This window comes from Sarcophilus harrisii, chromosome 3 (genome assembly GCF_902635505.1).
Source record: "Sarcophilus harrisii chromosome 3, mSarHar1.11, whole genome shotgun sequence".
Taxonomy (NCBI): Eukaryota; Metazoa; Chordata; class Mammalia; order Dasyuromorphia; family Dasyuridae; genus Sarcophilus; species Sarcophilus harrisii.
Genome location: NC_045428.1, coordinates 608,907,919 through 608,934,754, shown reverse-complemented (window position 1 = coordinate 608,934,754; position 26,836 = coordinate 608,907,919). Strand labels below are relative to the sequence as shown.

Sequence of the window (26,836 nt, the reverse complement as noted above, 5' to 3'; positions counted from 1 at the left end):
AGTGGAGGCAGCCGCGGTCTTTGGCCTCCCCAGCCCTCGGGGGGGCTGCCGAGCAGCTGCGGGCTGGGGTCCCGTGCCTGCCTCGAGGGCTCCGTGCAGGGTGAACTTGCTGGCTTATGCCTGCTGGGCCAGCCTCCTCCCATGGTCCCCCAGGTGCCCCAGGGCTTGGTGCCTTTGCTGTTTCCAAGGCTCCGAAGAGAGCCGGCTCCCTGTGGGGTCGTTCCCACTGGGCCTGAGACGCCTGCTCGGAGGTCCCGTGGGCACTCTTGTTCCCCTGGTGGAGGGGGGAAGGGGGGGAGGGGGGGCGGGTGGGCCCTGCTCCTCCTGGGACGGTGTCACTGCCCCACTTCCCAGGCCACGGAGGCCCCCTCTCCCCACTTGCTGACCATCCTGGGCCTCTTCCGTGGCCTGTGACCTCCGCCTTGTATTTGGCCCCAAAGCTCTTTCCAGCCCGGCCCTCGGTGCCCATCCCTCAGTGCCCGGTCCTTGGTGCCCAGCCCTTGGTGCCCAGCCCTCGGTGCCCATCTGGCTACTTCTGTTGAGCTCTCCCACACATGACAGACATGTAGCCAAGCTCTCCCTCCCAGACCCCGTGTCTTTCTCTCCCTTTACTTCCCCGGCCTTCTCGGGTTCCCACCTCCCATTTCCTTCCCCCCCCCTCTCCCACTGCCTCAGTAGTGAAGCATGAGCACGAGTTGCCCCCCCCCAAGTCCCCTCCCTGGGCCCCCCACCCCTTACAGGAAGCCCTTGCTCAGTCAGGGCTGTGCTCCATGTTGCAGCTCCCGGTGACCTTTAGGGATGTGGCCGTGGACTTCTCATGGGAGGAGTGGCGGCGGCTGAGCCCGGCCCAGAGGGCCCTGTACCGGGACGTGATGCTGGAGACCTACGAGAACCTGGTGTCCGTAGGTAAGCGCGGCCCCCGCGGCTCACTCAGGGCCCAGGGGTGGCGGCCTTTGCTTTGTGTGGTTGGAAACCCCCCAACTCCCCGGGCTGACCCTGGGGCTCGGCTTCCTGTGCCTAGACCAGAGTCATCCGGAGTGCCCAGGTGCCCCGTCCTGGCAGGAGCCCGTAGCCTTACTCCCCGTGGCCGAACCCCACAGGGGCGGGCGGCCCTTTGTCCTGTGCCCTTCCCCACAGCCTGAGGAGGAGGCTGGCCGGGACTGCCGGGGCTTGGGGTCTCAGCCCTTTCTCTGCTCTCTCCCCATGCCCAGGGCTTCCCATGGCCAAGCCTGAGGTGATCTGCCTGTTGGAGAGAGGGGCAGCACCGTGGACACCCGCGGCTGGAGTCCCCCGAGGCCCCTGCCCAGGTGAGTGAGCCGCAGTGCCCGGCCTTGTGCCTCTTCTGGCTTCATTCGCTGCCTGGGTGACCCAGGCAGCTCTCTCTCAAGCTGGCTTGCCTCAGTTTACTCTTCTGTAAATGAAAACCCACATGGGGCCAAGAAGAGTCAGACAGGACTGAGAAATGAAGGTGACCAGAGCCGCTTTCTCAGACTTTTTCCCTTGGTGCTTTCAGAACCTCATTGCTGGGCGTGTCCTCCCCACTTGGGGGGGGGGAAGCCTTTTTCTGACCCCTTAGGGGGTCCCTCACCCAGGAGGAGGGTCCCATCGTTCTCCCCTAGTTTTGGAGAATCAGCTGGAGAGCAGCATTTCCCTTTGGTTGCCCCGCTGTGGAGGAGAGAACCCAGACAGGAGCTCACGAGCTGCCCACTTTGGGCAGACCCGGTGCCCCCATCCCTGCGCTCTCCTGCCTCCTGCTCCATTTCCCAGGCTCCTTCTCTCTCCAGGTGGTCTGCACTGGACTCCTGAGGCAGAATGGGGGCCTTCTCCCCCCTTGGACCTTCCACCAGGTTCCCCCCCATAAGCTTTTCCCTTTCATGTTTCCTCATGAATAGACCTTTCCAAATTCTCCTGCTGCCCCCCTGCCTCCACTTCTCCCTCCTGTCCCTTCTGCATAAGCCGTGCCCCTCTGTTTTGGGGGTTCGCCGCCCCCAGGTCTCTCCCCTGCAGGGAGCCCTCTGCTTCCCTGGCTTGAGCCCCGAGAGTGTCCCCACACTCAAGGGGCCCTTGTCCCTGGGATCTCCTGGGTGTCTGAGCTGGCCCTCGGCCTTCCTCCATTGTGTGTCCTTTGGAACTTGGGGGGAGGGAGACATAGGCCCCCCCCCCCATATTTCCCATCCCCAGCAGGCCCTTACGCTGCTGAGCCCGGCCAAGGGCTGCCTCGATCCGGTTCCATTGCCTTGTCCCCTGTGCCCCGATTCAGACACTCTTGAGTCCCACGGCTTCGTTTCCTCAACAGGAGGTGCCTCTGTCCATCTTTCTGGGCAAATGCGTCTCTGTTCTGTTCTTTTGGGCAAAATGCATCTGATGTGGTCGTGTGTGGGGTGTGTGTGCTGTATGTTATGTATGTGTGCATGTTGTGGGGGTGTTGTGTGTGTTCTATCTGTGTGGGGCTGTATGTTGTGGGGGCCATGTGGGTGTTTCTGGGCACGTCCCCTACTCTTTAGTGGGGATGAGTAAGGTCCTATTGTGCCCCCCCGTGTGCACCAATCCCCTGTTTGTTTTCCTTCCCCCCCCCCTGTTTCCCCCTTTCTCTCTGAGCACCACTAAGACACCCCAAAGCTGCACTCAGGCCCCCTTGGGCTCTCTCTCTGAGCCCTGATGATGACGGTTTGTCCCGTGAGGGGAGGGGAGCTTCTTCTCTTTGGTCAGTCCTTTCTCTTTGACTCCTGTCTTACAGAACTGGCGGAGGCCATGTGAGACACAGGCCCACGCGGCCGATCCCGGCTGCCCTTTGTCCCTGGTCCCCCATGTGCACGCAGAGGCAGCCTCCCACCGACCGAGGCCAGCCTCCTCCAGCAGACTCCCCGACTCTTCAGTCTCTCCTCCTCTCTGTCTACAAACCTGCCCGCGTCTCCCCGCCTGCAGGGTCTCACTGGATCCTTCCATCCGCCCACTCTGGGCCCCCGAGCACCTCTCCTCTCATTCTCTTACACACCTGGAATCCAGCTCCTGACCTCCTCATTCCACCTGAGTCACTCTCTCCAAAATCCCCAGAGGAGCGCTTTTTAAAAAAGCTTTTTATTTTCAAAACCTAGCATAGTTTAGTATTCACCTCGATCCAGTATAGGATAAACGTGTGCAATTCCTCGTTCCATTTTTCCGTAATTATCTTGCTGCACAAGAAAAACCAGATAAAAAATGCAAAAGAAAAAGCAAACGACAGAGTGAGAATGCTGTGGTCCCCTCTCAGTCCCCACAGTCCCCTCTCTGGGTGCAGATGGCTCTCTCCATCACAAGACCATGGAACTGGCCTCAATCACTTCATTGTTGAAGAGGGCCCCGTCCCATCAGAACTTATCATCGAATAGTCTTGTTGTTGCCGTGTACAATGATCTCTTCTGCTCACTTCCCTCAGCATCAGTTCCTGTCAGCCTCTCCGGGACTCTGAGATCATCCTGCTGGTCATTTCTTACAGAACAATAATATTCCATAACATTCAGATACTGTTACATATTCAGCCATTCCTCAGCCAATGGGCAGCCACTCTGTTTTGCCCATGGGGGTCCTTTTCCCTTATGGTGACTTCTTTCTCAAGTCCTTTTCTCAGGACTCGTCCTTCCGGCCTCTGCAGCCTTGGCCACTCTTGGCCATTCTCCTCCTTGATAGACATTTCGTTCCAGGTCTGCAAGCCCCTCTTCCCCTCCCCCTTTTCCTGGCCATCCCATCGGCTCCCACGGACCCAATGGCCATCTCTCTGTTGGGGATTCTCAGATGGCCCTGCCCTCCCCCAGGACCTCCGAAGGCCTCCAGGCCTGTATTGGAAATCCCAGAGTCGTCTCAAGCTCTCTGACTACAGCAGGAGTCGTTCTCCTTCCCTCTCTCAGCCTAGCAGTTGCCTTGGCCTGGACCTTCCATGGGTCCAGGGCCTGTGGGTGTCCCCTCAGACAGCGACCTCATCACCACAGCGGCTGGGCTGTGTAATGCTCTGGTTGGTTTTCTGGAGGTCTTGGGACCAGCCTTTGTTTCAGCAGAGTAATCACCAGAAGAATAACCAGGGATAAAGTCCAAACTCTTTATTGTCCCCTTCACAGTCTGTCTCCTTGTCGGGGGCCCGGCTAGCTTTCTGGAGGCTTTCAGATGGGCCTTGGTCTCAGTGGTAAAATGAAGGAGAACCACCAGGAGCCTGCTCAAAGATGGAGTGCCCCCCAGTTTTTGTTGCCTCTTATATCCTCTATTACAAGTACATCATCATAGGTGTCGACTTGTGGAACTATACTAAGTACTAAGTACATGTACTGACCTAGAGAGCTCACATGCTAAACTAGATAACCATTGTCTTATCAATTCCACTGAGTTAACACCTTGTTTAAATCAATCATGCTGCCCTTTACAGGGCCGGTGGAAGCGGAGCTGCCTGCTCTCTTGGTCTCTCCCCAGCCAGGCCATGTTCCCTTTAGCCACCAGAGTGATGCCATAGCTCTGAGCCCACTGTTCAGCACATTCCGGTGCTTTCCTGTTTGATCTTCAGACCCCTCCCAGGCTGCCCTTTCCTCCCTTTCTGGTTCTGTCTGGCTTTCCCCACACTCCAGCTCGAGGCCATATATCCCTTATAGTCTCTGTTTGCTCCCCACTCCAGAGTGGGTTCCCCCTCAGTGTCTGGCTTTGCTGGCGGGAATCCCTGCTCCCACAGCCTTCACCAACCCCCCATCCTAGTGCTTCCCTCTGTTCATTATTCCCAGTGTCTCTGTATACAGCTTGTTTGCTCCTATTTATTTGTATGGGACTCTTATTAGAGCCCAAACTCCTTGAGGGAAAGGGCTGTCCTTTGCCCCTTCATACTTAGCACCTACCACAGCACTTTGCCCCGAAGATGGAACTTAGTAAATGGTTATTTTTGTTTCTCTGCTTCTCTTCACTCCTGTGTTTCTAGACAGCTCAAGTCCTTTTGTCAGAAAGGCCGGGGTGCCTCTCCCTAGATATAAGTCCCTTTCCCCCTCTATTGGTAAAGTCAGTTTTGCCAGGTTTTATTCCTTGGCCATAAGCCATATTCTTTTATCTTTTAGATTTTCTTTCCAGGTTCTCCTCTCTTTTACAGTGATGGCTGCTAAGTCATGCTAAGTCACACTTGTGGTATTTTTCTTAAAACTGGAAACTGAATTTCAGGCACAATGATCTCGTTTTTGTTTTGGAGTTCATTCAGGAGGTAACTAGTAGGTTCTTCTATTCCACTTGTCTTTGAGATCTGGGCAGTTTTCTTTTAAAATTTCTTAATATTGTGTCTAGCTTTTTTTGGACATTGCATTTAGGTAGTCCAATGATAGGGGCTGCTAGATGGTACAGTTACTGGAACTCTTAATTGTTTACTAATTGTGTGACTCTGGACAAGTCACTTTGCCTGTTTGCCTCAGTTTCCTGATCTGTAAAGTCAGCTGGAGAAGCAAACTGTTCCTAGTATCTCTTAGGAAACCCTCAAATGAGGTCATGAAGAATTGGACATAACTGAATAATGTCTTAAAAAGTCCAACGATTCTTAATTTTTTTCTCCTCAATTTTGTTTTTGGGTGATTTTTTTTTTTTTTTTGCTCTAAAATACCTCACAATTTCTTAATTTTTTCCCCTGATCTTTTGAATTTGTTTTTAAATTTCCTTTTTATTTCATGGAGCACTGGTTTCTCTTTGGCCATTCTGATGATCAGGGTGCGCATTGCTAGGACAAGATTTTGTTTCTCTTATGCTAGACTGTTAATTTTCTTTCCAGCTCTTTTTCCAGGGCTTTTACCCCTTTTCCAATTTTTTCCTTAGGCACTTTCATTCCATTTTTTTTTTTTTTTTGGTGCCAATTTTAGATAGATGTCATTCTCCAGGACAAGAATTGCTCTTCCCTCGTTGATTACAGTAGCGCCAATAAAGTGCAATGTCGTTTGCTTCTCTCCCAAGGATTCAGAATGCCCAGGTTTACACAGTAGCTGAATTGTTGCTTTTAAAACCACTGCTGCCTTGGCTACAAATCTGAGTCCTTCGTATTGGCTCTTCTTGGTGTTTAGTCGACCTCTTTGCAGAAGTGCTTCTCCAGCCCCGGAAGCCACCCGGGGTGCCCTTGGCAGCCCTCTGCACTTGGGCACTGTGTAGAAGGGGCTTGCAGACCCGCTCCAGGTCTTCCTGCGGATGCTCAGACACTTGCTTCCCAGCAGTCTGGTTCTCACCAGCCAGTTGATTATTTCACTGGGTCTTTTGTTTGTCTCCATCACCATTTTTGCTCTAAAGTTTTTCATCTTCTGTGGTAGCCTTCGAGTTGACTTTCACTCTATTTTTAAAAACATTTTTGGATTTTTTTTTTTAAACTCTTGTGTCATCTCTCCCAGGAAGTTTGTTCTTTGGGCCCAAAATGTGTTTTTCTGGGAGGCTCTGCTTGTAGGTATTTTGGAAGTCATTGTCTTCTGGGTTTGTGTCTTGAGTGTCTCTGCTACCATAGCAGCTCTTTCTGAGGGACTTTTTTTTTTTTTTTGGTTTGCTCATTCTTCCAGCCTACTTTCTGATGTAGGATTTGCTGTTAGGTCTGAACTCTGCCATGTTTTGGGAGGAAAGGCCTTGGGCATTGTGTTACTCAAGTATCCCAAGAACATCTCAAGCTAAAGACCAGTAGGCTTTCACGGTATTCTCTCTAGGGGAGAATCTGACTATTGCCCACCTCATCTGAGCTCAACAAGTCTATGAACTGGGTTCAATCTATGTAAGAAGTGACTGCTGCATGACTCTTCTCCATTAGCTTGTCACTGAGCTCTGTGGGTTCAAAACTGCAGAATTGTTGGCTCTGGAGTCTGAGATACCTCCCTGGGCTAGATGCTGGGAGTGAGAACTTCCTTGATCTTCAGGTCTAAGCCACCCCAATGCTATTGCTGCTTCATACCTTCTGAATTTCCCAGCCCTTCCTTCCTGACAGGGCCATGCTCCTGTGCAGGTCCCCTTCTCACTCTACTCTTGATTTGTGTCTCTAATGGGGAGATGGGAGACAAAGCTGCGATTCAGCAGCTCTCCCCATCCCAGTGCCCCAGTGTGGGTCTGGGGGACTTCTGGTATGATCGGAGACTTCCTCTCGTCCTAGTGCACATCCTCTCCCTGGGAGCTAGAGTCCTCGGTGTGGTTCTCTTGATGCACTTCATTGTTTTGGCCCTTCTCCTAGCTCAGTGTCTATGGGCCTGGTGTGACTTTTGGGGGGTTCTCCCCCAGGATTTCGTCTGGCACATCTTCTTACTTTGTGTGGAAGGAAGCAGACCACAGGGTTTCTTATCACTCTGCTATCTTGGATCTACCCTGTGAACATACCTCCCAATAGCATCTGTCACTGAATGCTTCATTGCTCTGGAATAGAACATTGTACTCTAGTTGTCAAGGTCCAGTAGTTCCTATTTGCTCATTTGCCGTTAATCTCACTTCTTAAAAGTTTTCCTTTTGCTGAATCCATAGTAAGTACCTTTGCCTTTCATGGGAGAGACTTAATGAAGAACTTTCCATAAAGCAGTTTTTCTCCCAGGCTACTGATACATTTGTGTTGACATTAAAAGTTTACGCATTTTTAGTCTGAATTTAATGAACATGAAATAAATGGGCATTTCTATGTATGTAGCCAAAGAAAGAGGATTGTGCTCGACACTGAAGATCTCTTTTGACATGCATCTTGTTCTTCCTTTGAACTACATAGTTAGCCTGTATCCTTCAAGCCTGGCCTGCTTGTCTGACACAGTTTTATTTGTTTCAGATTACCGGCGTTGGGACGGTGGATGTGAAACCAAGGATTCGGTTCTGACTGAGGGCATTTGCCCGAGAACGTTGGCCCAAGAAAAATTGCCAGTGGATAGGAACTGGTCTCCCAGGATGGGAGACTCTGAAGAATGGGAACTTAGGTTAGAGAGGCAGGAGGAGGGCCACCAGGAGAGACAGTGCCAGCAAGTGACAATGACTCTTGATAGTACGTTTGATATGATGAACGTACCTGAATGTGGTAGGTTTGTTAGACATTTCAACATGGAGCCGATCTTTTTTCCACAATGGAAAGGTGACGTGGAAGAAAGATTCCATAAAACACTTGGAAAGAAAGCCTTTGGCAAGAGATTAAATCTTAATGGACATGAGAAAATTCATCCTGGAGAAAACTCTTTTGAGTGTGATGTATGTTGGAAAACCTTCTGGGATAGGGAAGCGCTTAGTAAACATCAGAGAACCCACCCTGGAGTGAAATTGTTTGAACTTAATAAATGTGAAAAAGGCTTCAGTGATGTGGGAATGCTTCTCGGGCAACAGAAACCTCCTCCTGGAGTGAAACCATTTGAATGTAGTGAATGTGGGAAATCACTGTCTTCAAGGAAAACCCTTACTTACCATCAGAGAATCCACACTGGAGTGAAGCCCTTTGAATGTGATATATGTGGGATAGGATTTATGCGAAAGGAATACCTGATCAGCCATCAGAGAATCCACACTGGAGTCAAGCCATTTCAGTGTAAAGAATGCGGTAAAGCCTTCTTTCAGAAGGGAAATCTCAATAGCCACCAGAGAATTCACACTGGAGTCAAACCCTTTGAATGCAGTGAATGTGGAAAAGCCTTCTTTCAGAAGGGAAACCTTAATAGGCATCAAAGAACTCACACTGGAGCGAAAATCTTGGAGTGTAATGAATGTGGGAAAGCCTTAACCACGAGGAGAACGCTCATCAGTCATCAGAGAATCCACCCGGGTCTGAAACCTTTTGATTGTAAAATATGTGGGAAAGCCTTCTTTCGGAGGGGCAACCTTTACCGCCATCAGACGACTCACACTGGAGTGAAACCCTTTAAGTGTAACGAGTGTGGGAAAGCCTTCCGTCAGAAGGGCCAACTTCATAGTCATCAAGGAACTCACACTGGCGTGAAACCTTTTGAATGTAGCGAATGTGGGAAAGCCTTCTTCCGCAAGGCGCATCTTAATCGGCATCAGAGAATTCACACTGGAGTGAAGCCCTTTGAATGTAAAGAGTGTGGGAAAGCCTTCAGTGAGAAGACCTACCTTATTAACCACGAGAGGACTCACACGGGAACGAAATCTTTTGGAGTGTGAAGTTTGGAAGGAATGCTGCGGGAGTCATCAGAGAGTCCACGTTGGCGTGAAATCATTTGGAAGTAACGAACGTGGGAAAAAGCCTTCGTCACAATGCCTGCCTTGTGGCCAACTACAGGATCCCCACCTTGAGTACAATTATGTTGACAAGCCTAGGCGATCCCTCGTTGGAATGGAAAGAAGGTATAACTCCTCCAGGAGAGATCTCAAACTAGAATGAAGACCTTTGAGTGTGCCGTGGGGGGAAGCATTCTTTTGCCCACCGGAGAATCCACACTGGAGTGCAACTCTTTAAATATAATGAATTGGGGAGTGTTTTTAAGCAGTGAGGAACTTTTGATTATGATCAGAAAACTCACATTGGAGTCAAAACTTTTGAATGTAGTAAATGTGGGAAAACCTTCATTGACAGAGGAACATTTATTTAGCTTCAAAACTCTCATACTAAAGTGAATTAATGTAGGAATACATTTGGCTAGAGAGAAAACCTAATATGAGAAAATTCATATTGGGAAAAACCTTTTTCAAGTAAATATGAATTATATAATTATTTAAATGTAACAAATGAGTTGAAATATAATCTCCTATTATTTGTAGTTTCTTGAGTAAAAATGGTGTAACATTAACTTGCACAAGAAAAGTGGTTCTCTTTCTGTCACCTTTTGAAATCTGGGCATGTTTTTGTGTGATGATGTCTTTTTTATTTTCATAGAATGTGTATTCCTACTCTGGTTTCAACAGGCTGGAGGAATAGAAAAATCGCAGCCAAATCTGACCACAGAGTTATCCTTAAGACTTGACTGGATGAGACCCATGGCAGCTTCTTAGCCTCAGATGTGGGTAAAAAGGAGGCTGTGGGAGCATTATCCACCTGGGAACTAGAAGCTGGGGGGTAGGGGGAAGCAGGGTAGAGGGGTAGGTCATAGGAAAGGTGAAACATATGAACACTTTTGTCCTCAGAGCCCGCCTGGCCAGAAAGAGGAAAGAGAGGAATGATGTGGGGGAACAGTCTCCATCCTGACAAAGAGAGATTGAATCAGTGAATAAAAAAGAAATTTACTTACCGTGTAGTCAGTGGACACAAAGTGAAAGGGAAATGCTTTGCAATCCAAGAGCTCTCAATGTCTTTGCCATTCCATAAAAGGAGTGATTGCATGCCTAAGTACAGCACTTAGGAGGCGAGGAGATGGCAGTGCCTGCTGGTCCGAAGGGCACAGTGTCATTGCAGAGGCAAGGCCGGGCTAGTTTCCATTTCATCCAAAGGATTCTGGTTGGTGACTCCCTGACTGTCGGAGCTAAGTGGGCAGCAATGTCCATTGGGAAGGAAGATTCCCAAGGATCAGTGTGTAGCATTTGGCCCAGAGGCCCATAATAGTGATAGGAGCTGCCATTTTCTGGGAGCTCTCCCTGCTAAAAACAGCAACTGATAACTTTCTGCTTGTCTTAATCATAACTCCATCATCCAAGACTCGAGAAGTCAACCATGAGATTCTCTTTTGGAGATGATTCCTACTCTAGGGAGAAACTGAATGTGCAAAGTTCTTCAAATGGTGGATTCATGCTGTGTAAGCAACTGCTCCCTCTGAGACAGGATGTATTACTAACCCCATTTTACTGATCAGGAAACTGACTGGGAAAGGTTAATTGACATGCCCTGAATCATTCAACTAGTAACAGATTGCAGGTAAAAATTGTACTCTACATTGTTTACTTTAAGGCCAGCACTCTACTGTTAAAAGAGAAAAAACAAATTGTCGGTATTAAAAATGAAAAAGTAGGTATCACAGGAAATTGAGAATAAAAGATGTTATTAAAAAGTGATTTTTGTCCAACTAGATACAGATTAAACCAATAAATTCACTTAATGCTTTTATACTGTCTATAGTTGGCTTTTACTTAATATATCTACATTTTTTTAAGCATTTAATATCTAGAAATGATCCATAAAAAGTTTTATTTTTGTTTTTTTATATCATTGTAGTTTGCCCTGATTTCCTTTTCTTCCCTCTTCCTAGAGAATCATCCAGTACAGCAAGTAATATTTTTTTTTAAGTCAAAAGAAAAAAAAATGAACACAACCAATCGATATAGTGAAAAGGTCAAAATATGTGCAATGTGGAACACCATGGATCTTCCAACTTAGCAGAGGAACAAGTGTCCTTTCATATTTCAAATCCTGCTCGGTCTTTATATTTTTATTGCTGTGTTCCATGATTTTCTTGTGTGGAGTTGTTCATTTACGTTGTTGTAGTAGTATGTATTATTTCTTTGCCTCTGCTGACTTTATTCTTCATTGATTCATAAAGTTTTTCTATTTCTTTTCTATTCATCATGCACATCGTTTCTTAGAGCACACTAATACTCCTTTCCATTTCTGGTTCACAGTTTGTTTAGCCACTTCCCACTTGTTGGTTGACTGCTTTGCTTCCATTTGCTCTCACAGAAGGTGGTGCTCACATTTTGGTTTATGTGGAAACTTCATTTTTAGCAATGGTTTTCTTGAAACATAAGCTCAATAATGGAGTTTCCAATTCAAAGACTGTATTTTAGTCCCTTTATTTGCATCATTCCAAACTGCTTTCCAAAATGGTTGTGCCAATTCATAGCTCTACCAGCATGCATTAATGTGTCTGTTATCCTCCATACTCTCCAAAGTACTGCAATTTTAAAAATCCTTTTTGCCAGTTTGCAGGTTGTGAGGTGAAACTTCGGGGTCTCTCTAATAGTGATTTAAAACATACTTTCATGTGGTTGTGAATATTTTGCAGCTTTTCTTTTGAGAATTATTTCTTCATATCCTTTGACCATTTATTGAGGAATGGCTATTAGAAAAGACATACACATGTTAATATATATGAAAACATAAATACTGTGATATAAAATCATTATATATGATAATATGTGTGATAAACAATTCTGGTAATTCTAAATCTATAACCAACATATTAAGTATAAATATAGTCTATAGTATTGGATTCTGTATGTATATATGCATGTGGGTGTATATACATATATGTATATGTATATGTATAACCTGGATCTCGGGGGTCCTGGTAGCTTTCTGGTCCCAGGAAACATCTTTTCTTGGGTGCTCTGGGATAGGTCTTCAGTAGATTAGCTCCTCTGGTTCCAAGTTACTTATACAGACTCTTCAGATGTTCGTGCTAAAGTCTTTTACAGAACAGATCTCAATATGTGTTAGTATGCCTTCTTACATTTTGATTCTCCAGTAACTAGTTCATAAGGTGAAAACCAGTTCAAACCTTATAGCTCTGACCTTATTAACAATAGAGCACTAAAGAACATCAAATGGGGTATACCTAGTGTCGACTTGACATATGGGATTGTCTGATCTTATTTTCTTTCTTTCTTTCTTTTATTTATTTATTTTATTAAATAGCTTTTTTTTATTTATAAGTTATATGCATGGGCAATTTTACATCATTGACAGTTGCCACACCTTTTGTTCCAAAAAACTTTACAGCATTGACAATTGCCAAACCTCTTGTTCCAATTTTTCACCTCCTACCCCCCACCCCCCTCCCCAGATGACAGGGTGACCAGTAGATGTTAAATATATTAAAGTATAAATTAAATACACAATAAGTATACATGCCCAAACCGTTATTTTGTTGTACAAAAAGAATCGGACTCTGAAATATTGTACAGTTAGCCTGTGAAGGAAATCCAGAATGCAGGCAGACAAAAATAGAGGGAGTGGGAATTCAATGCAATGGTTCTTAGTCATCTCCCAGAGTTCTTTCGCTGGGTATAGCTGGTTCAGTTCATTCCTGCTCCATTGGAACTGATTTGGTTCATCTCATTGCTGAGGATGGCCACGTCCATCAGAATTGGTCATCATATAGTATTATTGTTGAAGTATATAATGATCTCCTGGCCCTGCTCGTTTCACTCAGCATCAGTTCGTGTAAGTTTCTCCAGGCATCTCTGAAATCCTGTTGCCAAACAGGATTTCTTACCGAACAATAATATTCATATACCACAATTTATTCAGCCATTCTCCAATTGATGGGCAACTACTCAGTTTCCAGTTTCTGACCACTACAAAGAGGGCTGCCACAAACATTCGTGCACATATAGGTCCCTTTCCCTTCTTTATTGATCTTGTTATTTTCTAAAAAATAATTTAATTCCTTTAAGAGGGTCAGAACCTATTGAGAATCTAATCTTCTATGTAAAAATATATATAACAATGCTTTTGGTAGCTAGAGGCTTTCTACCCCTAGGTTCAATGGTTACATAAATGTATTTATTTACAAGAGCCTAGCTTTGATTGTGACAAAAGACTTGGGATGTGTAGATATACTTAATTTCCAAATGTATAAGGAGAACTGGTGTCCTTAAGATGGGCTGCCTGTAACAGAACATGTTTAGTTGTTACAGTGTAGACTTGGCACTGTAGAGTTTTGGTGCTGCCAGAGGGACCTCTCAGCTTAGGAGCCAGAGAAATGCTCTGAATAAAGATTTACCAGGAAAACCAAAGATTCCCCAGGGTAGGAGTGTCCTCTCTAACGAAGTGGACCTTAGATCTTCCTCGCAATCTGAGATCTCTTCTGGAGCCTGATTTTTACAGGGTTAGATGTCAGTCTAGTCATTCAAGAACAGCTTACCAAGTCCAAAATAATTCCACTATTGACATGTGACACATAAACTAAAGTAAGCAAATGATATGTCAGCGGGTTTTTTTTTTTTTTAAGTTGGGTGAAATAAGGAATTATTTCCACACAAGATGAACAGGCTTCTCCTTGAATTGAGCAGGAGGAAATAATACAAGCAAACCCAGTCAGTGACCTATGTGGTCATAAAATGGTCACTTGCTCTTTTGGAGATACAAAAATATTTGGGGGGACTTTCCATGCAGTTGTGGTCTCTGCCACAATGGGCTTGGTCACCAGAACAAGAAAAAATAAGAGTGGAGGACTTCTAGTTAACTTGCTGAGAGAATTAACTAAGCAAGAGAATTTAGAATCTACAGCTTACAGCTCTGGGGCCAAATATACAGAATATATGATTATAGATTGTTCACGTGTAATCATACAAAACATTTTCCTGAAAGTCATGTTAACCATCAGTTCTTTTTCTGGGTATGAATTGCATTTTTCATAAGTCCTTCAGAATTGTCCTGGATCATTCTATTGCTGTTAATAGCTAAGTCATTCACGTTGACCATTTTACAACAAGTGTTGTTACTTTGTGCGTGGTACTTTGCATCCATTCATGGAAGTCTTTCTAGGTTTTTTCTGAAAGCATCATGCTCACCATTTTTAGCACAATAGTATTCCTTCTTAATCACATACCATAATTTGTACATCATTCCCTAATTAGTGGTCATTCAATCCTCAATCTTCAGTTCTTTGCCCCCAGAAAAGAGGTGCTATAAATACTTTTGTACATATAGGTCCTTTTCTTTCTTTTTTTTTTTTTTAATTTTTTTTGGACATAGACCCAGAAATGATATTTCTGGGTTAAAGGATAAACATGGATTTTTAGTCCTTAAGACATATTTCCAAATTACTCTACAGAATGGTTGAATCAATTCACAACTCCATCAACAAAGTGTTAAATGTCACATTTCCCCCTATATTCTTGCCGCCGCCATTTGTAATTTTCTGTTCCATTAGTAGCCAAAATTTTTGCTAATTGGCCAATAATTAGCCAATCTAAAAGGAAGGAGATAATACCTCAGGATTATTTTAATTTGCATTTCTCTCTAATACTGAGTTAGAACATTTTTTTCATATGGTTAAGATAGTTTTGATTACTTCATTTGAAAATTATTCCAACCTTTTAATCATTTATCAGTTGGGGAATGGCCCTCATTTTTATGAATTTGACTCAGTTCTCTATTTCGGAAATGAGGCTTTTACCGTGGAAAACTGCTTCAATGATTTCATTCTCTTTCTTCTTTTACCCTGCCCTTCCTCAAGTGTTTTCTTTCTGACTATTCCCTCCCCCAATCTGCCCTCCCATCCATCAGCACCTTTACCCTTTCTCTTATCCCCTTCCTCTCCTCCTTTCTTGTAGGGTAAGCTACATTTCTATACCCAAATGAATGTGAATGTCATTCCCTCTTTGAGCCATTTCTGATGGGAGAAAGTTTCACTCCTCTTTGCCTCTCAGCCAACGCACAAAGATCTGGCCTTCAGGGATCACTCAAGCCTTTGTCCGGGACTCTACCCCTCTCCGCTCCTTTATCTTAATCAGATCTCACTGTTGCCCTGTTAACGGGAACCAAGGCTGCCGCCCCCTGACTGCTCTTGCCGGGATCCACGAGCCGCTGCTGGAACCTCCTGGGTTCTTACCCTGGAAGAACATTAACCACTACTGGCTCGCCTTCCTTCTGGGCCGCTCTAAAGGCAAAGCCACTGACGTGTGTTCCACGGGCAGGAACCCCGGCGTCTCTTCTCGCCCACGGACGGGCTACCGTCGTTCAGCGGGACAGCTCCTCCGCTGCTCCGACCGCCGGTGCTGCTTCTGTGCTCCTCTAGGATGTCCCAAGGGCTGATGGGGGCTGGGACCAGGGTCTCCAGGTGCTGCTCTCAGGCCTGAGACACGTGCCTCAGCCCCAGGGAAGTCCCGCCCCCAGAACCGGGCCGTGGCCTGGGGCGTCCTCGCCCCGACCTCGGCTCCTCCTCTCTGGGTTTTCCGGCGGGCCACGGCTCTCGTCCAGGCCCGTCGGGGAGAGCGCGGAGACGGAGGTCTCAGTGCCTGCCTCTCCCTACGTCCTGTCCGAGCCCCTCGGGCCGCACCCAGCCTGCCCAAGCTCCTCTGGGGCTGCCGAGGGGAGCCCGCCCGCCCGCCAGCCTCCGCCACCGCTCCTCGGAGCTCGGAGCACGTGCAGCCGGGGGCCACGGAGGGACCGAGAGCGGAGAGGAGGCGGGGGGCCTGACTCTGGGGGGGGTGAGGCAAGGGGCGGAGACAAAAGGAGGCGAGCTGGAGGCGGGCCAGGGGCGGCAGGCCAGAGAGGACTAGGATTGGGCCTGACCCTCTGTGGGCGGGGCAGACAGGGAGGACTAGGATTGGGCCTGACCCTCTGTGGGCGGGGCAAGAAGCGAGGCGGAAGGGAAGCGGGGAGGAAAGGACAGGGATTGGGCCTGATCCTCTGGGGGCGGGGCAGTGGGCGGAGCTTTCAGCTGCCAGTGGCGGCAGAAGCGGACTGGAGGAGCTGGCTGGGCGAGGACCCGATGCTCTGGGAGCATCTGCAGGAGCTGAGCCCTTGATTGGGTGTCTGTCAGTGCGGGCGGCCGTGATTGGAGGCCTGGGGCGGGGCGGTGAAGACAGCCGGGCCGTGATTGGAGGCTTGTGACAGCGGGCGGAGCGGGCCTGGGACGCAGTGCGGGCAGAGCAAGCTGGGGTGACTGATTGGTGGAGACTCCGCGGGGTCCCCCACGCTCCCCCCATTCCTTAATGCTCCTGCTCTGGCTGGGGAATCTGGGCATGGCGAGTTCCGCGTGGGAGCGTTTCCCCCCGCCGCGGGCGGAGGGAAATGAAGGCTTCGGACAGAGGCTAAAGGGTGACCGTTGGCGGGGATGAGTCGGCGCATGCGCGACAGAGACGCCCCTCCCCCCGCCTCTGCGAGAGGACTTTGGGGTCCGTGCGTGCGCATGTATGTGTGTGTATGTATAAGTATGGGTGCGTGCACGTGGGTATGTATTATATATTTGCATATACTACATACATTAGAGCTGTACGCTCCCTGCAGACTGAGCGTGCACGTGCGCCAAGCCCAGGCTGGGGCTGCATGGGCGGGGGAGTCTTGAGGCTTGAGTTGCGGCCCCTTCTGCGGGGGAGGGCGGGGTGGAAACGGTTCCCGAGGTGGGGCTGAGGGGGTCGCCTGTTGAGGGCAGGGAAGGTTCCTGAAGGAGGCTCAGGTGGGGGAGGGGCGCGGAAGGGGAAAGCGCCCACTGTGTGCTAGGTGTTGGGAATACTTGCCCTCCGATTGCTTACCGCCTAATGCGGAAGCTCCATGGGGGAAGGGCGAGTAGCCCCAGGAGGTGCAAGGCCCAGAGGTGATGTCATCATGGGGGGGGGGTGCGGACTCTGGGACCATCTGCCTCAGACTGCTACCCCCTCCCCACTCTTCAGGTAATTGCCTGTGTGCGCCCCCTCTGTGCCTCCCCTCTAGATTTTGGGGTCCTGCTCTTCCCCCCACCTCTCCTTGTTCCCTTGGGGGATCTTGGGCCGGGCCCCCCTCCGGGTGGTTCCCCGGATTCAGCGACTCCGAAAGGCCGGTGGAAGTGGTTCCCTGGAGGCCCTGGGGCAGGGCGGGGCCGTCAGAATCCCCTGCAGAGAGACGCCATTCCGTCTGTGGGAGCTGGTGGGGGCCTGGAGAAGGAGGAGGGGAAGAAGGGGAGGGGGCCCGGGCCCTGAAGGGCCCCGTGGGTGGAGGGCACGGTCTGGGAGAGCCCAGGGAAGTAAAGTAGTTCGGTGCTGGGGGTGTTCTTCCTTGGAATATTACAGCCCTTTCTCTTTCTCTAGTCTTTTTGGGTACAGGCCTGGTAATGTAGCGTTGCTAGGATCAGAAAGCCTGAAACTGAGCCGCTTCCCGGAGTCCCCAGGGCCTTCCAGAGCCCTCGGGCGGTTCAGGGAATCCCAGAGCCGAATCCCAGGGAGTCTCTTCAGGCCTTTGCCTAAATGTATTTTCTGAGGACTTTGAAGTTTGCCCCTGGCCATCCCCTAAATCTCCCGGGCAGTGGGAGGACTGGCCCTGGAGTCTTGGCTAATGAGGCCTGGGCTTGCTCTGGAACCTGGCCGGTGCCTGGAGTAAAGGCAGGTGTCCTCCAGGAGAAAATAAATATTCTCCTAATGGACTTATTGGCATGGGTCATCCCTGTGCCCGAGGGGGCTGTTCCGTCTCAGGCATCAAATGGGAATGTTTGTTCTCAGCCTATAAAGACTCTTGGTGGAAGGGACTCCGGGAAGATGGGTACCACGGGCCTAACGCCTTTTCCGGCCGGAGACTGGCTCGCTGCGACTCGGGCTCTCCCAGCTGTTGGAATCCAGGTGTTAGGGCTTCCTCCACGTGGCCAAGATGTAGGTTGTCTTGTTTCTAATGTCGTCTTGGTGATCACCATGATGTTAATTGTGTATTACTTTTATGCCGTAAGTTTCCTCTTTTTCCCGGTTCTTGTTCTGAGCAGTGATAAACTCCCGGATTTCCCCTTTTTAAGTCGGTTTCACTTTCCCTGGTGTTATTCACTGGACCCGGTCTTCAAAGACCTATGGACGGAGTTTCTTTCATACAGGGACGGAACTTCACTGTTATGATCACCGCACCAGAGAATCTTACTTGCTGTATCTATAATTATACCCTCATGGTGCCGTCGGTTAATACCTGGCCAAAATTATATCTGTGAAGAATAAGTGTTTGGAGAACTGTGCAGCAACTGGATTGGATTTTACTAGATGGAGGGAGGATTCTGGGGAAAGGGCGGAGTAAGCTGGTAAATTTCAAGCTGTCCAAATTTCCCACAAAAAGAACTATTTACAACTCAGGCCAAACATAGGCTGGTGAAAAATCAAGGAGATTTGGGACAGAACAGGGTCCTCCTGATACAACCCGAGAACACCTGTGGGTAAGCATTTCACACAGGGATTGAACTTCGATGTTATGATCATCTCCCAAATGAATAATGCAGGAAATAATCCAAGAAAAAGTGTCCTGGAGTGATAGAACACGAGGGATTTTAGTTCTAAAAACCTACTCACATGGAGAATGGGCTTAATAGGCAACGCTACATATGTGCATTGAAGGGTATAGCACCTTGCAACATCTACAAAGAAATAAGAGGGGAGGGGTGGGAGGATGGGGAAGCAAAAGGTGAGGGAGTAAGACAAGGGAGGAATCCTTGGGTGGGGAAGGTTAATGATAAAAAAATAATAAATTTACTATTTTATGACCTGATAATGCTGTATCCTTTTTTTTTTTTGTACCAATACCACTGAGATTCAGAATAGATCATGATGGAGGAATCATTTCCATGTTATTCAGAAGCAAAAGGCACCTCCAATGATGTCTCCTACTGTAAAATTCTCCACAATTGTAAAAATGTAAGACAAAATGTGCAAAAACATCTATTGCATTTTGATGTTTCCCTCCACTCCAACCATGTAATAGAAGAAAGAAAACATGGTACAGTACTCTCCTTGGTGGGGCAGGAACTGGCTTGGGCAGAGTAAATTCAGTAAATCTTTTTATTTTTTTGCTGAGGTAATTGGGGTTAAGTGACTTGCCCAGGGTCTAGCCAGGAAGTGTTAAGTGTCTGAGGTCAGATTTGAACTCAGGTCTTCCTGACGTCAGGGCTGATGCTCTATCCACTATACCACCTAACTGCCCCAAATTCAGTAAATCTTGAGGCCTCCTCCAGCAGACTGCACAAATGCCAGGCAAAACCCATGACAGTCCTACCTCACCAACAAACTGTAGATTACCAAAATCAATTTGTAAAGTTATTTGATACTTCTGGCTACTTTGCAGATTGATGCTAATATATCTGTTCTTTTTATTTGCACCACATGCTCTCCACCAAATATTTATAGCCTTTTACAAAAGGAAAATATACAAAAGTCATTAAGCACAGGAACCCCTACTGTGGGTGACGGTGTTCTCTACATATATTCTTGAAGAGCACTGGGTGATGAACGCAGCTACTAATGTAAAATGTACTAAGAAAGGATGTACAGGAATAGTTACTCACCGTAAGGTGACTTCTGTCCCTACAATGTGTCCCTCCACACCGTTCCTTTTTTTGCTTTGCTTCGTATTAATGGGAAATATATTGATTCCACTAATAATGTTCATTTATTAGAAGATTGTACCTTATTGATGAAGGAACTGTTTGTGCAATGGCCACGCGACAGCTGGAGCTCTGCTAAACCATTCCTTGGATCGGTGTGGTGTAGCTCTGTGTCCAACATCAGATTTCTCTGTGTTATATGGAGTTTCTACTCAACATATAGGTCTTGTCACTAATAACCAAAGTGACTTGGATTCCCAAGGGCAAACTGCCCCTTTGGCAGGATGTTTGGCTTATAATTCCTTTTCTCCATTGGCAGGGTGATGATTGTTACTGTCCCCTCGAGGTAGTGGATGCTCTTGACTTACCTTGGGTGCTGGAACCTCTTCCTTTACCCTAATGCATATGTCTCTTTACATCCATTAATCCAGAGATTCAATTCCTCACCAGCATTAAAAAGTAGAATCGGCAAGCCCAGTATTGTATCCAGACACACATAGTGGCTAGAAAAGTAGTTGAGACTCATGTGGTTACTTCTGATACTAATCGTCACTGGAATGATTTTTGGTTTCCATCTGCTCAGACCCTTTATTATTTGCAGTAGTTCTTTTCATATTACGTTTTTGTAATTGCTGGTTTTTGTAAGGTAAATCTGTATGTCACGTGAGCCCCTAAAGTGACAAGGGACCATGCCACATCTTAAATGAATGATTAGTTATGTCCCCCATATAGGCTGCCGGCAGGATCACCCGACTCAGCACGGGGCCAGCTCTGATTTATGACAGCCTGTCTGTGGGGACCCAGGCCCGTCCTCATACAGATTTGTTTATGTGATCCAGGCAGGTCGTCTGCCCTGGGGCCCGGCCAGCCCTCCAGGGAGGATACTTGTTTCAGTCGGCCAGCCCTGGGCCCTGGGCCTCCCTTGTTTAAACAGTGTCAGCGCTGCCTGGGAAAGCAGTGTGGGGATGGCACCCGCGGAGAGACCGTAAGCTCTGCCTGGGACCCTGATTTTCCCGTTCACGACTCTGACAAGCTGATGCCCGGGATCCCCCAGCTAGAAGAATCAGGAGTCAGAGAAGCTCATTATTTTAATCATTGTAGCCTTAGGACTTGTGGTGCTTATCTGTCTGTGCTGTTTCTGTAAGAATCAGTGTTCTGTCCCGTTATTAGTGTATTTGTTAGTAAAAAGTTTCTTTTTTAAATTAAGAAACTCTCAGGAACACATCTGATTGTGGGAGGGAATCCGAAGCTCATAACACGATAATCAGACAAAGAGGAGAAGCATGGAGGAACTTGGGAAGAGGGGAGGCCTTCCTGGGAAAGACAGGGCTATGGGATGTCCCTTCACGGCTGACTTCTGGTTCTTTTTTCTCCTGTTGCTTCTTCCAGATTGTTTTCCGATGAGGGTCCAGGAAGGGTCAGCACCAAGGACGCTCTGAGACGCGCTCTCTCTAGCTTTCCCCCTCACCCACGCCCTGGGTCTCTTGGGTAATGTGAGAGCCGCAACCAGGCCGAGCAGGGATGCGGGTGATGTTTCAGCCTCCGGTGACTTTCAGGGACGTGGCCGTGGACTTCTCACTAGAAGAATGGAGACTCCTGAGCCCGGCCCAGAGGGCCCTGTACAGGGCCGTGATGCTGGAGACCTTCGAGAACCTGGTGTCCCTGGGTAAGCGCGGCCCCCAGGCCTGCCTCCTGAGATCCTGAGTGTTCATTAATTTGCAGGAAGGTTCACAAGCATGTTTTGCAGGGAGGGAAGGAAAAGTCTAGAACCCAGTAGAGCCTGAACGCTAAGGATTTTGCTGCTCTTCTGCAGGTTCCAGGTCTTTCCTTTGTATGAGGGAACCTCATGCCTTCCCTGGGCTGGCCCCGAGCCCACTTATCTTCAGTCAGAGATTCTTTGTAATGTTGGGGGACAAAGATCTCACTCCCTTGCAGGCTTTGGGCCACCAACAAGCTGTGTGGGCCCAAATCAGATGTGTAACATGGTCTTAAACCTTGAAGAGCCTCCCACACTGCCTTTCAGAGGTTCTTTTCCAAAGATGGATGCTCGGGGGCTGCTCCCCCCTCCTTTCTTGCCCTGACGGAGGAGGAGGCGGAGGCCAGCTGGGACTGCAGGGACTTGGGGTCCCAGCCCTTCTCTGCTCTCTCCCCATGACCAGGGCTTCCCATGGTCAAGCCTGAGGTGATCTCCCTGTGGGGGAGAGGGCAGCACCATGGGTGCCCATGGCTGGGGTCCCCCGAGGCCCCCGCTCAGTGAGTGAGTGGTAGCCGGGCCGGGGAAGTCACTGGAAACCTTGGGTCAGCTGGTCATGGGGGGCAGGGGAGGGCGGCTCTTTGAGATGTTGACCTCGGAGTTGTGGAAGTTTCCATATGTTTAGGGAAGACCTCGGGCTGTGGCAGCCAGCCTCCTTCCTTTTAGAGCCCATCTTTGTCTTGGGCAAAACAGCCTCTGGCCCATGTTGAAGCCCCTTCTGGCTCCATAAGTCGTGTTGAAGGGCTTTCAAATCTCCTTTCTTCCATCTGCAGCACTTCTGTTATCTTACTATATGTCCGAAGCCTTCATTTTCTTTGTTTTTTAGGGGGCGCTATCTAATTTCATTAACTTATTATTTCTATTTCTATTATTTTTTCTTTGGGTTTTGCAATTTCATTTTTTAAATTAATGAGGATTTTTTCTTCCTGTCTTCACACTTCAACCTGAATGCAAAAAAGAGAAGGGAAACGACCCTTGTTACAAAGACTTGCAGTCCACCACAAGTTCCCATGTTGTCCATGTTCAGACATGGGGTCCCTTCTGCATCGAGAGTCTGTCAGGTGGAGGAAAGCAGCTCCATCTGCTCGAACGTTTGGGTATCAACATTTATTCCAAAGCATTTCCCTGTTCCCTAATTTTCTCTGCTGCTCCTTTTTCTTTGCCTATCATGTCTGCCTGCACATAATCTGGTCTTCACTGAGAAAGCATTTCTCAGGGCATCTCTTTCGGGGTTCTTCCTCGTCCTGGAACCAGGGTGGTTTGGCTAGCCGGTCCTATTTGCTTTCTTGCCTTCCATCTCACTTATCTCTTCAGAGTTTTCATTTTACTGGATGTATGTAAAGTATCTTTACCCTTGTTGGAGAACCTCATGAGAACCTTCATGCTGAACCTACTATAAAGCCATTTCTCTTTATTCTGCTGATACATTTATGTTTATTTTAAATTTGTTTGTGTTTGGAATTCGTGGCAGTTCTGTTATTTCTCCTGGCCATAACAAACATGACATAAAATGCATGTTGCCATATACATAACCAAATAATACATGATATTAAAGATCTCTTATGAGGTGTGTCTTACTCTTCCTTGTAATTATTTATTTTTCCAAAATACAAATATTGTATTATTCCATACAATAATTATTTTATTTATCCCTCAAGCCTGACCTGCTTGTCTGACACAGTTCTGTTTGTTTCAGATTACCCGAGTTGGCACGTTAGGTGTGAAACTGAGGATTCAGTTCTGCCTGAGGGCATTCATCCAGAAACCTTGGCCCAAGACAGATCAGCAGTGGACAGTAACTGGTATCCCAAAGTGGGAGACTCCGAGGAATGGGAAGTTAGGTTAGAGAGGCAGGAGGAGGGCTACCAAGAGAGACAGTGCCAGCAAGTGACAGTCACTTCCCAAAGACCTTTTAATATGGGGAGTGTACCTGAACGTGGCACATTTATTAGACGTCTTAACCTGGACCCGTTCCTTTTTCCACAATGGAGAGGCAACGTGGAAGAACGATTCCATAAAACACTTGGAAAGAAAGTCTTTGGCAAGAGATTAAATCTTAATGGGTGTGAGAAAATTCATTCTGGAGAAAGCCCCTCTGAATGTGATATCTGTTGGAAAACCTTCAGGAACAGGGAAACACTTGGTAAACACCAGAGAACTCACACTGGAGTAAAATTATTTGAATTTAATGAATGTGAAAAAGGCTTTCGTAATGAGGGAACGCTTATTGGACATCAGAAATCTTCTGGAGTGAAACCCTTTGAATGCAGTGAATGTGGGAAGGCCTTCAGTGGGAAGGCTTATCTGATTATCCACGAGAGAACTCATACTGGAATGAAACCCTTTGAATGTGATAAATGTGGGAAAGCCTTCATTCGGAAGGAATACCTTCTTAGCCATCAGAGAACTCACAGTGGAGTGAAACCCTTTGAATGTAACGAATGTGGCAAAGCCTATAGTCAGAAGGGAAACCTTATAAGCCATCAGAGAATTCACACTGGAGTGAAACCATTTGAATGTAACGAATGCGGAAAAACCTTCAATCAGAAGGGTTACCTTATTAGCCATCAGAGGACTCATTCTGGCCTGAAACCCTTTAAATGTCGTGAATGTGGGAAAGCCTTCACTGCTAAGAGAACCCTTCTCAGCCATCAGAGAACTCACACTGGAGTGAAACCTTTTGCATGTAATGAGTGTGGCAAAGCCTTCAGTGAGAGGGGAACCCTTCTTAGCCACCAGAGAACTCATACTGGAGTGAAACCCTTTGAGTGTAATGAATGTGGGAAAGCCTTCCTTCGGAAGGGTCACCTCAATAGCCATCAGAGAACTCATACAGGAGTGAAACCCTTTGGATGTGATGAATGTGGGAAAGCCTTCAGTCAGAAGGGACACCTCATCAGTCATCAGAGAATCCATACTGGAATAAAACCCTTTGGATGTAATGAATGTGGGAAAGCTTTCAGGCAATGGGGCACTCTTAGTAATCACCAGCGAACTCATACTGCGGTCAAAACTTTTATATGTAATAAATGTGGGAAAACTTTCAGTGAGAGGGGCACTCTGACAAAACATCAAAAAACCCATAGCAGACTGAATGAAGCGAATGTGGGTGCACATTTGGCTAGAGAGAAAAACTTTCTAATATAAGAGAATTCATACTAGGGGAAATCTTTTACAAGTAAATATGGACACATAATTATTGAAATATAATAAAGAATAAGATTTAAAAAATCTTTTTTGTAATTTCTTGAGTAAAAACGTATAATGATGTGCAGAAGGAGGAGAATTCCCTTTCCTTCCGTGTTGGTACTGTTACTCTTCTGGGCATGTTTTTCTGTTTTCTCTTTTCATATAATGTGCACCCTCACTCTGCTTTCATTATTCTTCATCATTTCACGTAAATGATTGCAGGCAAGTGGAATGGGAAATCCCAACTCGAGGTAGATGGGACTACAGAGTTCTCCCTGAGACTCGGTTGGATGTAACTGTGGCAGACACTGGGCTCCGCAGGTCAAATGACTTCAGAGAAGCAGAGTGGGTGAAAAGGATGCTGTGGCAGCATTGCCCACTGGGATATCCTGATGTGAGGGAACTCCAGAAGTTGGAGGGGAAGCAGGGTGGAGAGTGATTGGGGCAAGATGGGGGAAGGTGAAATGTTAAATATTAAAATTAAAGACTATATTCTGTTAGCAAACGAAAGCAATCATAAAGTAAACACATGATATATTTTGCCTGTGATACATCATACTTAAAGTCAATTGTAGAAAATATTTGGGAAAAAAATTACTATATTGTTGAAATCTACCTTTAGGTTGTTAGAAAATTGTCTAACCCAAAGCTTATAGTAGGTCAAGCTGACTTGATGATGTTCTGAGGAAGTTTGATGTCTTCAAAGAATACTTAAATCCTACATAGGTGTTGTTTGGGGTCCATCTCAAATTGGTGTTTTGGGTCCCCCAAATTTGAATTTTTATACTTACCTGGTGATGTACATTTCAAATTGCCCCTACTGCCTACTTAAGGCCAATGAGGCAAATGTCTTTATGTCCTTGTCAAACTCTATAAATAACTTGAGGAAGAAGGTACACCTTTTTCTAGTTTTCTCTTTTGACAAATAAGCTAAAGGAGATCAAACTTCTCAGTTATCTTTGTTTTTTTGTTTTTTGGGTTTTTTGTTTTTTTTTTTGCTGAGGCAATTGGGATTAAGTGACTTGCCCAGGGTCACACAGCTAGGAAGTGTTAAGTGCCTGAGAACAGATTTGAACCCAGGACCTAGAGGTCCTGGTGCTCTATCCACTGCACCGCCTACCTGCCCCCTTCTCAGTTATCTTAGTAGGAGAACACATTTCACTTAAAATGAGACTAAATTAGAATTTAGTTTTAGGACAATCTTAAATCTGGAGCTAACAATCTCTGATGATATAATATAGAAACTCAGTTTTCCCAAGGATCACTTATTGACAGCTCTCCAAATTATAGGACCTGCTACTTTCAGTTAGTCTGCTGCCAAAGATTGGATTTAAATTTAACTTCTTGCAAACAAAACTTCTCTGTTACATAGTAATGAAATGGTGAATATATGTTTTGTAGAGGATGAAAATATACCCTTGTAGTGCCCCATAATTCCATGATTCAAATTTATTTCTATGTTTTTACCTTGGTAAATGTTGTAATTGGATAGAATGCTTTCAATTTTAAAATCATGCTCCATGGTTCAAGCTATTTTTTCATATCATAAAGAATTACTAAATCAATGAAATAAGGTTCAGAGGTCACAAGGAATCTCAGAAATGATTCTGAAAGACATTTCTCTAAATATTGTTCTGTATGTCTTCTTTCTTGTATGTCTTCACAGTCATTTTACCATAAATCTTAACTCTTATGTTTGCCTGCTACATGAATTTCACATTCTCAATGTGCCAGGGCAACTGGATTCCAACTTTCTTTAGTTTTCTACCTGTTCTCTTATCTCAGCTTGTTTTTCTCCCTTTTCATTTTCTCAAAATTGCTCCTCTCCTTTGTCTTTCCTACTCTGATCTGACACTTCACTTGATTTCTTTTACTTTTTCAATTCCTCTAGTTTCTATTTCCCAATCTTATTCCAAAATAATCTTCTCTCCACTGAATTTCTTGTTTGCAAATTAGCAAAGTTCTTATTATATTTAGCACAAATCAGGACTTTCCTGATTGTCACATTAGCAATAGTCTGAATCTAGGCTGAATACATGAATGTACA

At 46.6% G+C, this 26,836-nt stretch overlaps 2 protein-coding genes across 3 annotated transcripts; both read left to right on the top strand.

Annotated features, from left to right (window-relative positions):
- Nucleotides 1-334: 334 nt before the first annotated feature.
- LOC100935223 (zinc finger protein OZF-like) lies at nucleotides 335-10,970 on the top strand. The gene is made up of 3 exons (XM_031964095.1): nucleotides 335-906; nucleotides 1,212-1,307; nucleotides 7,757-10,970. The coding sequence occupies exons 1-3, from the start codon at nucleotides 771-773 to the stop codon at nucleotides 9,088-9,090; spliced, it is 1,566 nt and encodes a 521-aa protein (XP_031819955.1). The 5' UTR covers nucleotides 335-770; the 3' UTR covers nucleotides 9,091-10,970.
- Nucleotides 10,971-16,400: 5,430 nt separating this feature from the next.
- LOC105750069 (zinc finger protein OZF-like) lies at nucleotides 16,401-25,762 on the top strand. 2 transcript variants are annotated; one of them, XM_031964094.1, is made up of 3 exons: nucleotides 16,401-16,701; nucleotides 21,237-21,513; nucleotides 23,297-25,762. In XM_031964094.1, exons 2-3 carry the CDS (start codon nucleotides 21,369-21,371, stop codon nucleotides 24,745-24,747), a joined length of 1,596 nt encoding a protein of 531 aa, XP_031819954.1. In that variant the 5' UTR covers nucleotides 16,401-16,701; nucleotides 21,237-21,368; the 3' UTR covers nucleotides 24,748-25,762. The 2 variants fall into 2 exon arrangements, with proteins under 2 accessions (XP_031819954.1, XP_023356675.1); XM_023500907.2 differs by having other exon boundaries at nucleotides 16,401-16,717.
- The last annotated feature ends 1,074 nt before the right edge of the window (nucleotides 25,763-26,836 follow it).

What these genes read in the sequence shown, in the direction of transcription:
- LOC105750069 (XM_031964094.1), top strand. Translation starts at nt 21,369, where the DNA reads ATGCGGGTGATGTTTCAGCCTCCGGTGACTTTCAGGGACGTGGCCGTG. An exon ending in CGAGAACCTGGTGTCCCTGG is followed by an intron (nt 21,514 to 23,296) that starts GTAAGCGCGGCC and finishes TGTTTGTTTCAG; the next exon opens with ATTACCCGAGTTGGCACGTT.
- LOC100935223 (XM_031964095.1), top strand. Translation starts at nt 771, where the DNA reads ATGTTGCAGCTCCCGGTGACCTTTAGGGATGTGGCCGTGGACTTCTCA. An exon ending in CGAGAACCTGGTGTCCGTAG is followed by an intron (nt 907 to 1,211) that starts GTAAGCGCGGCC and finishes CCCCATGCCCAG; the next exon opens with GGCTTCCCATGGCCAAGCCT. An exon ending in CCCCCGAGGCCCCTGCCCAG is followed by an intron (nt 1,308 to 7,756) that starts GTGAGTGAGCCG and finishes TATTTGTTTCAG; the next exon opens with ATTACCGGCGTTGGGACGGT.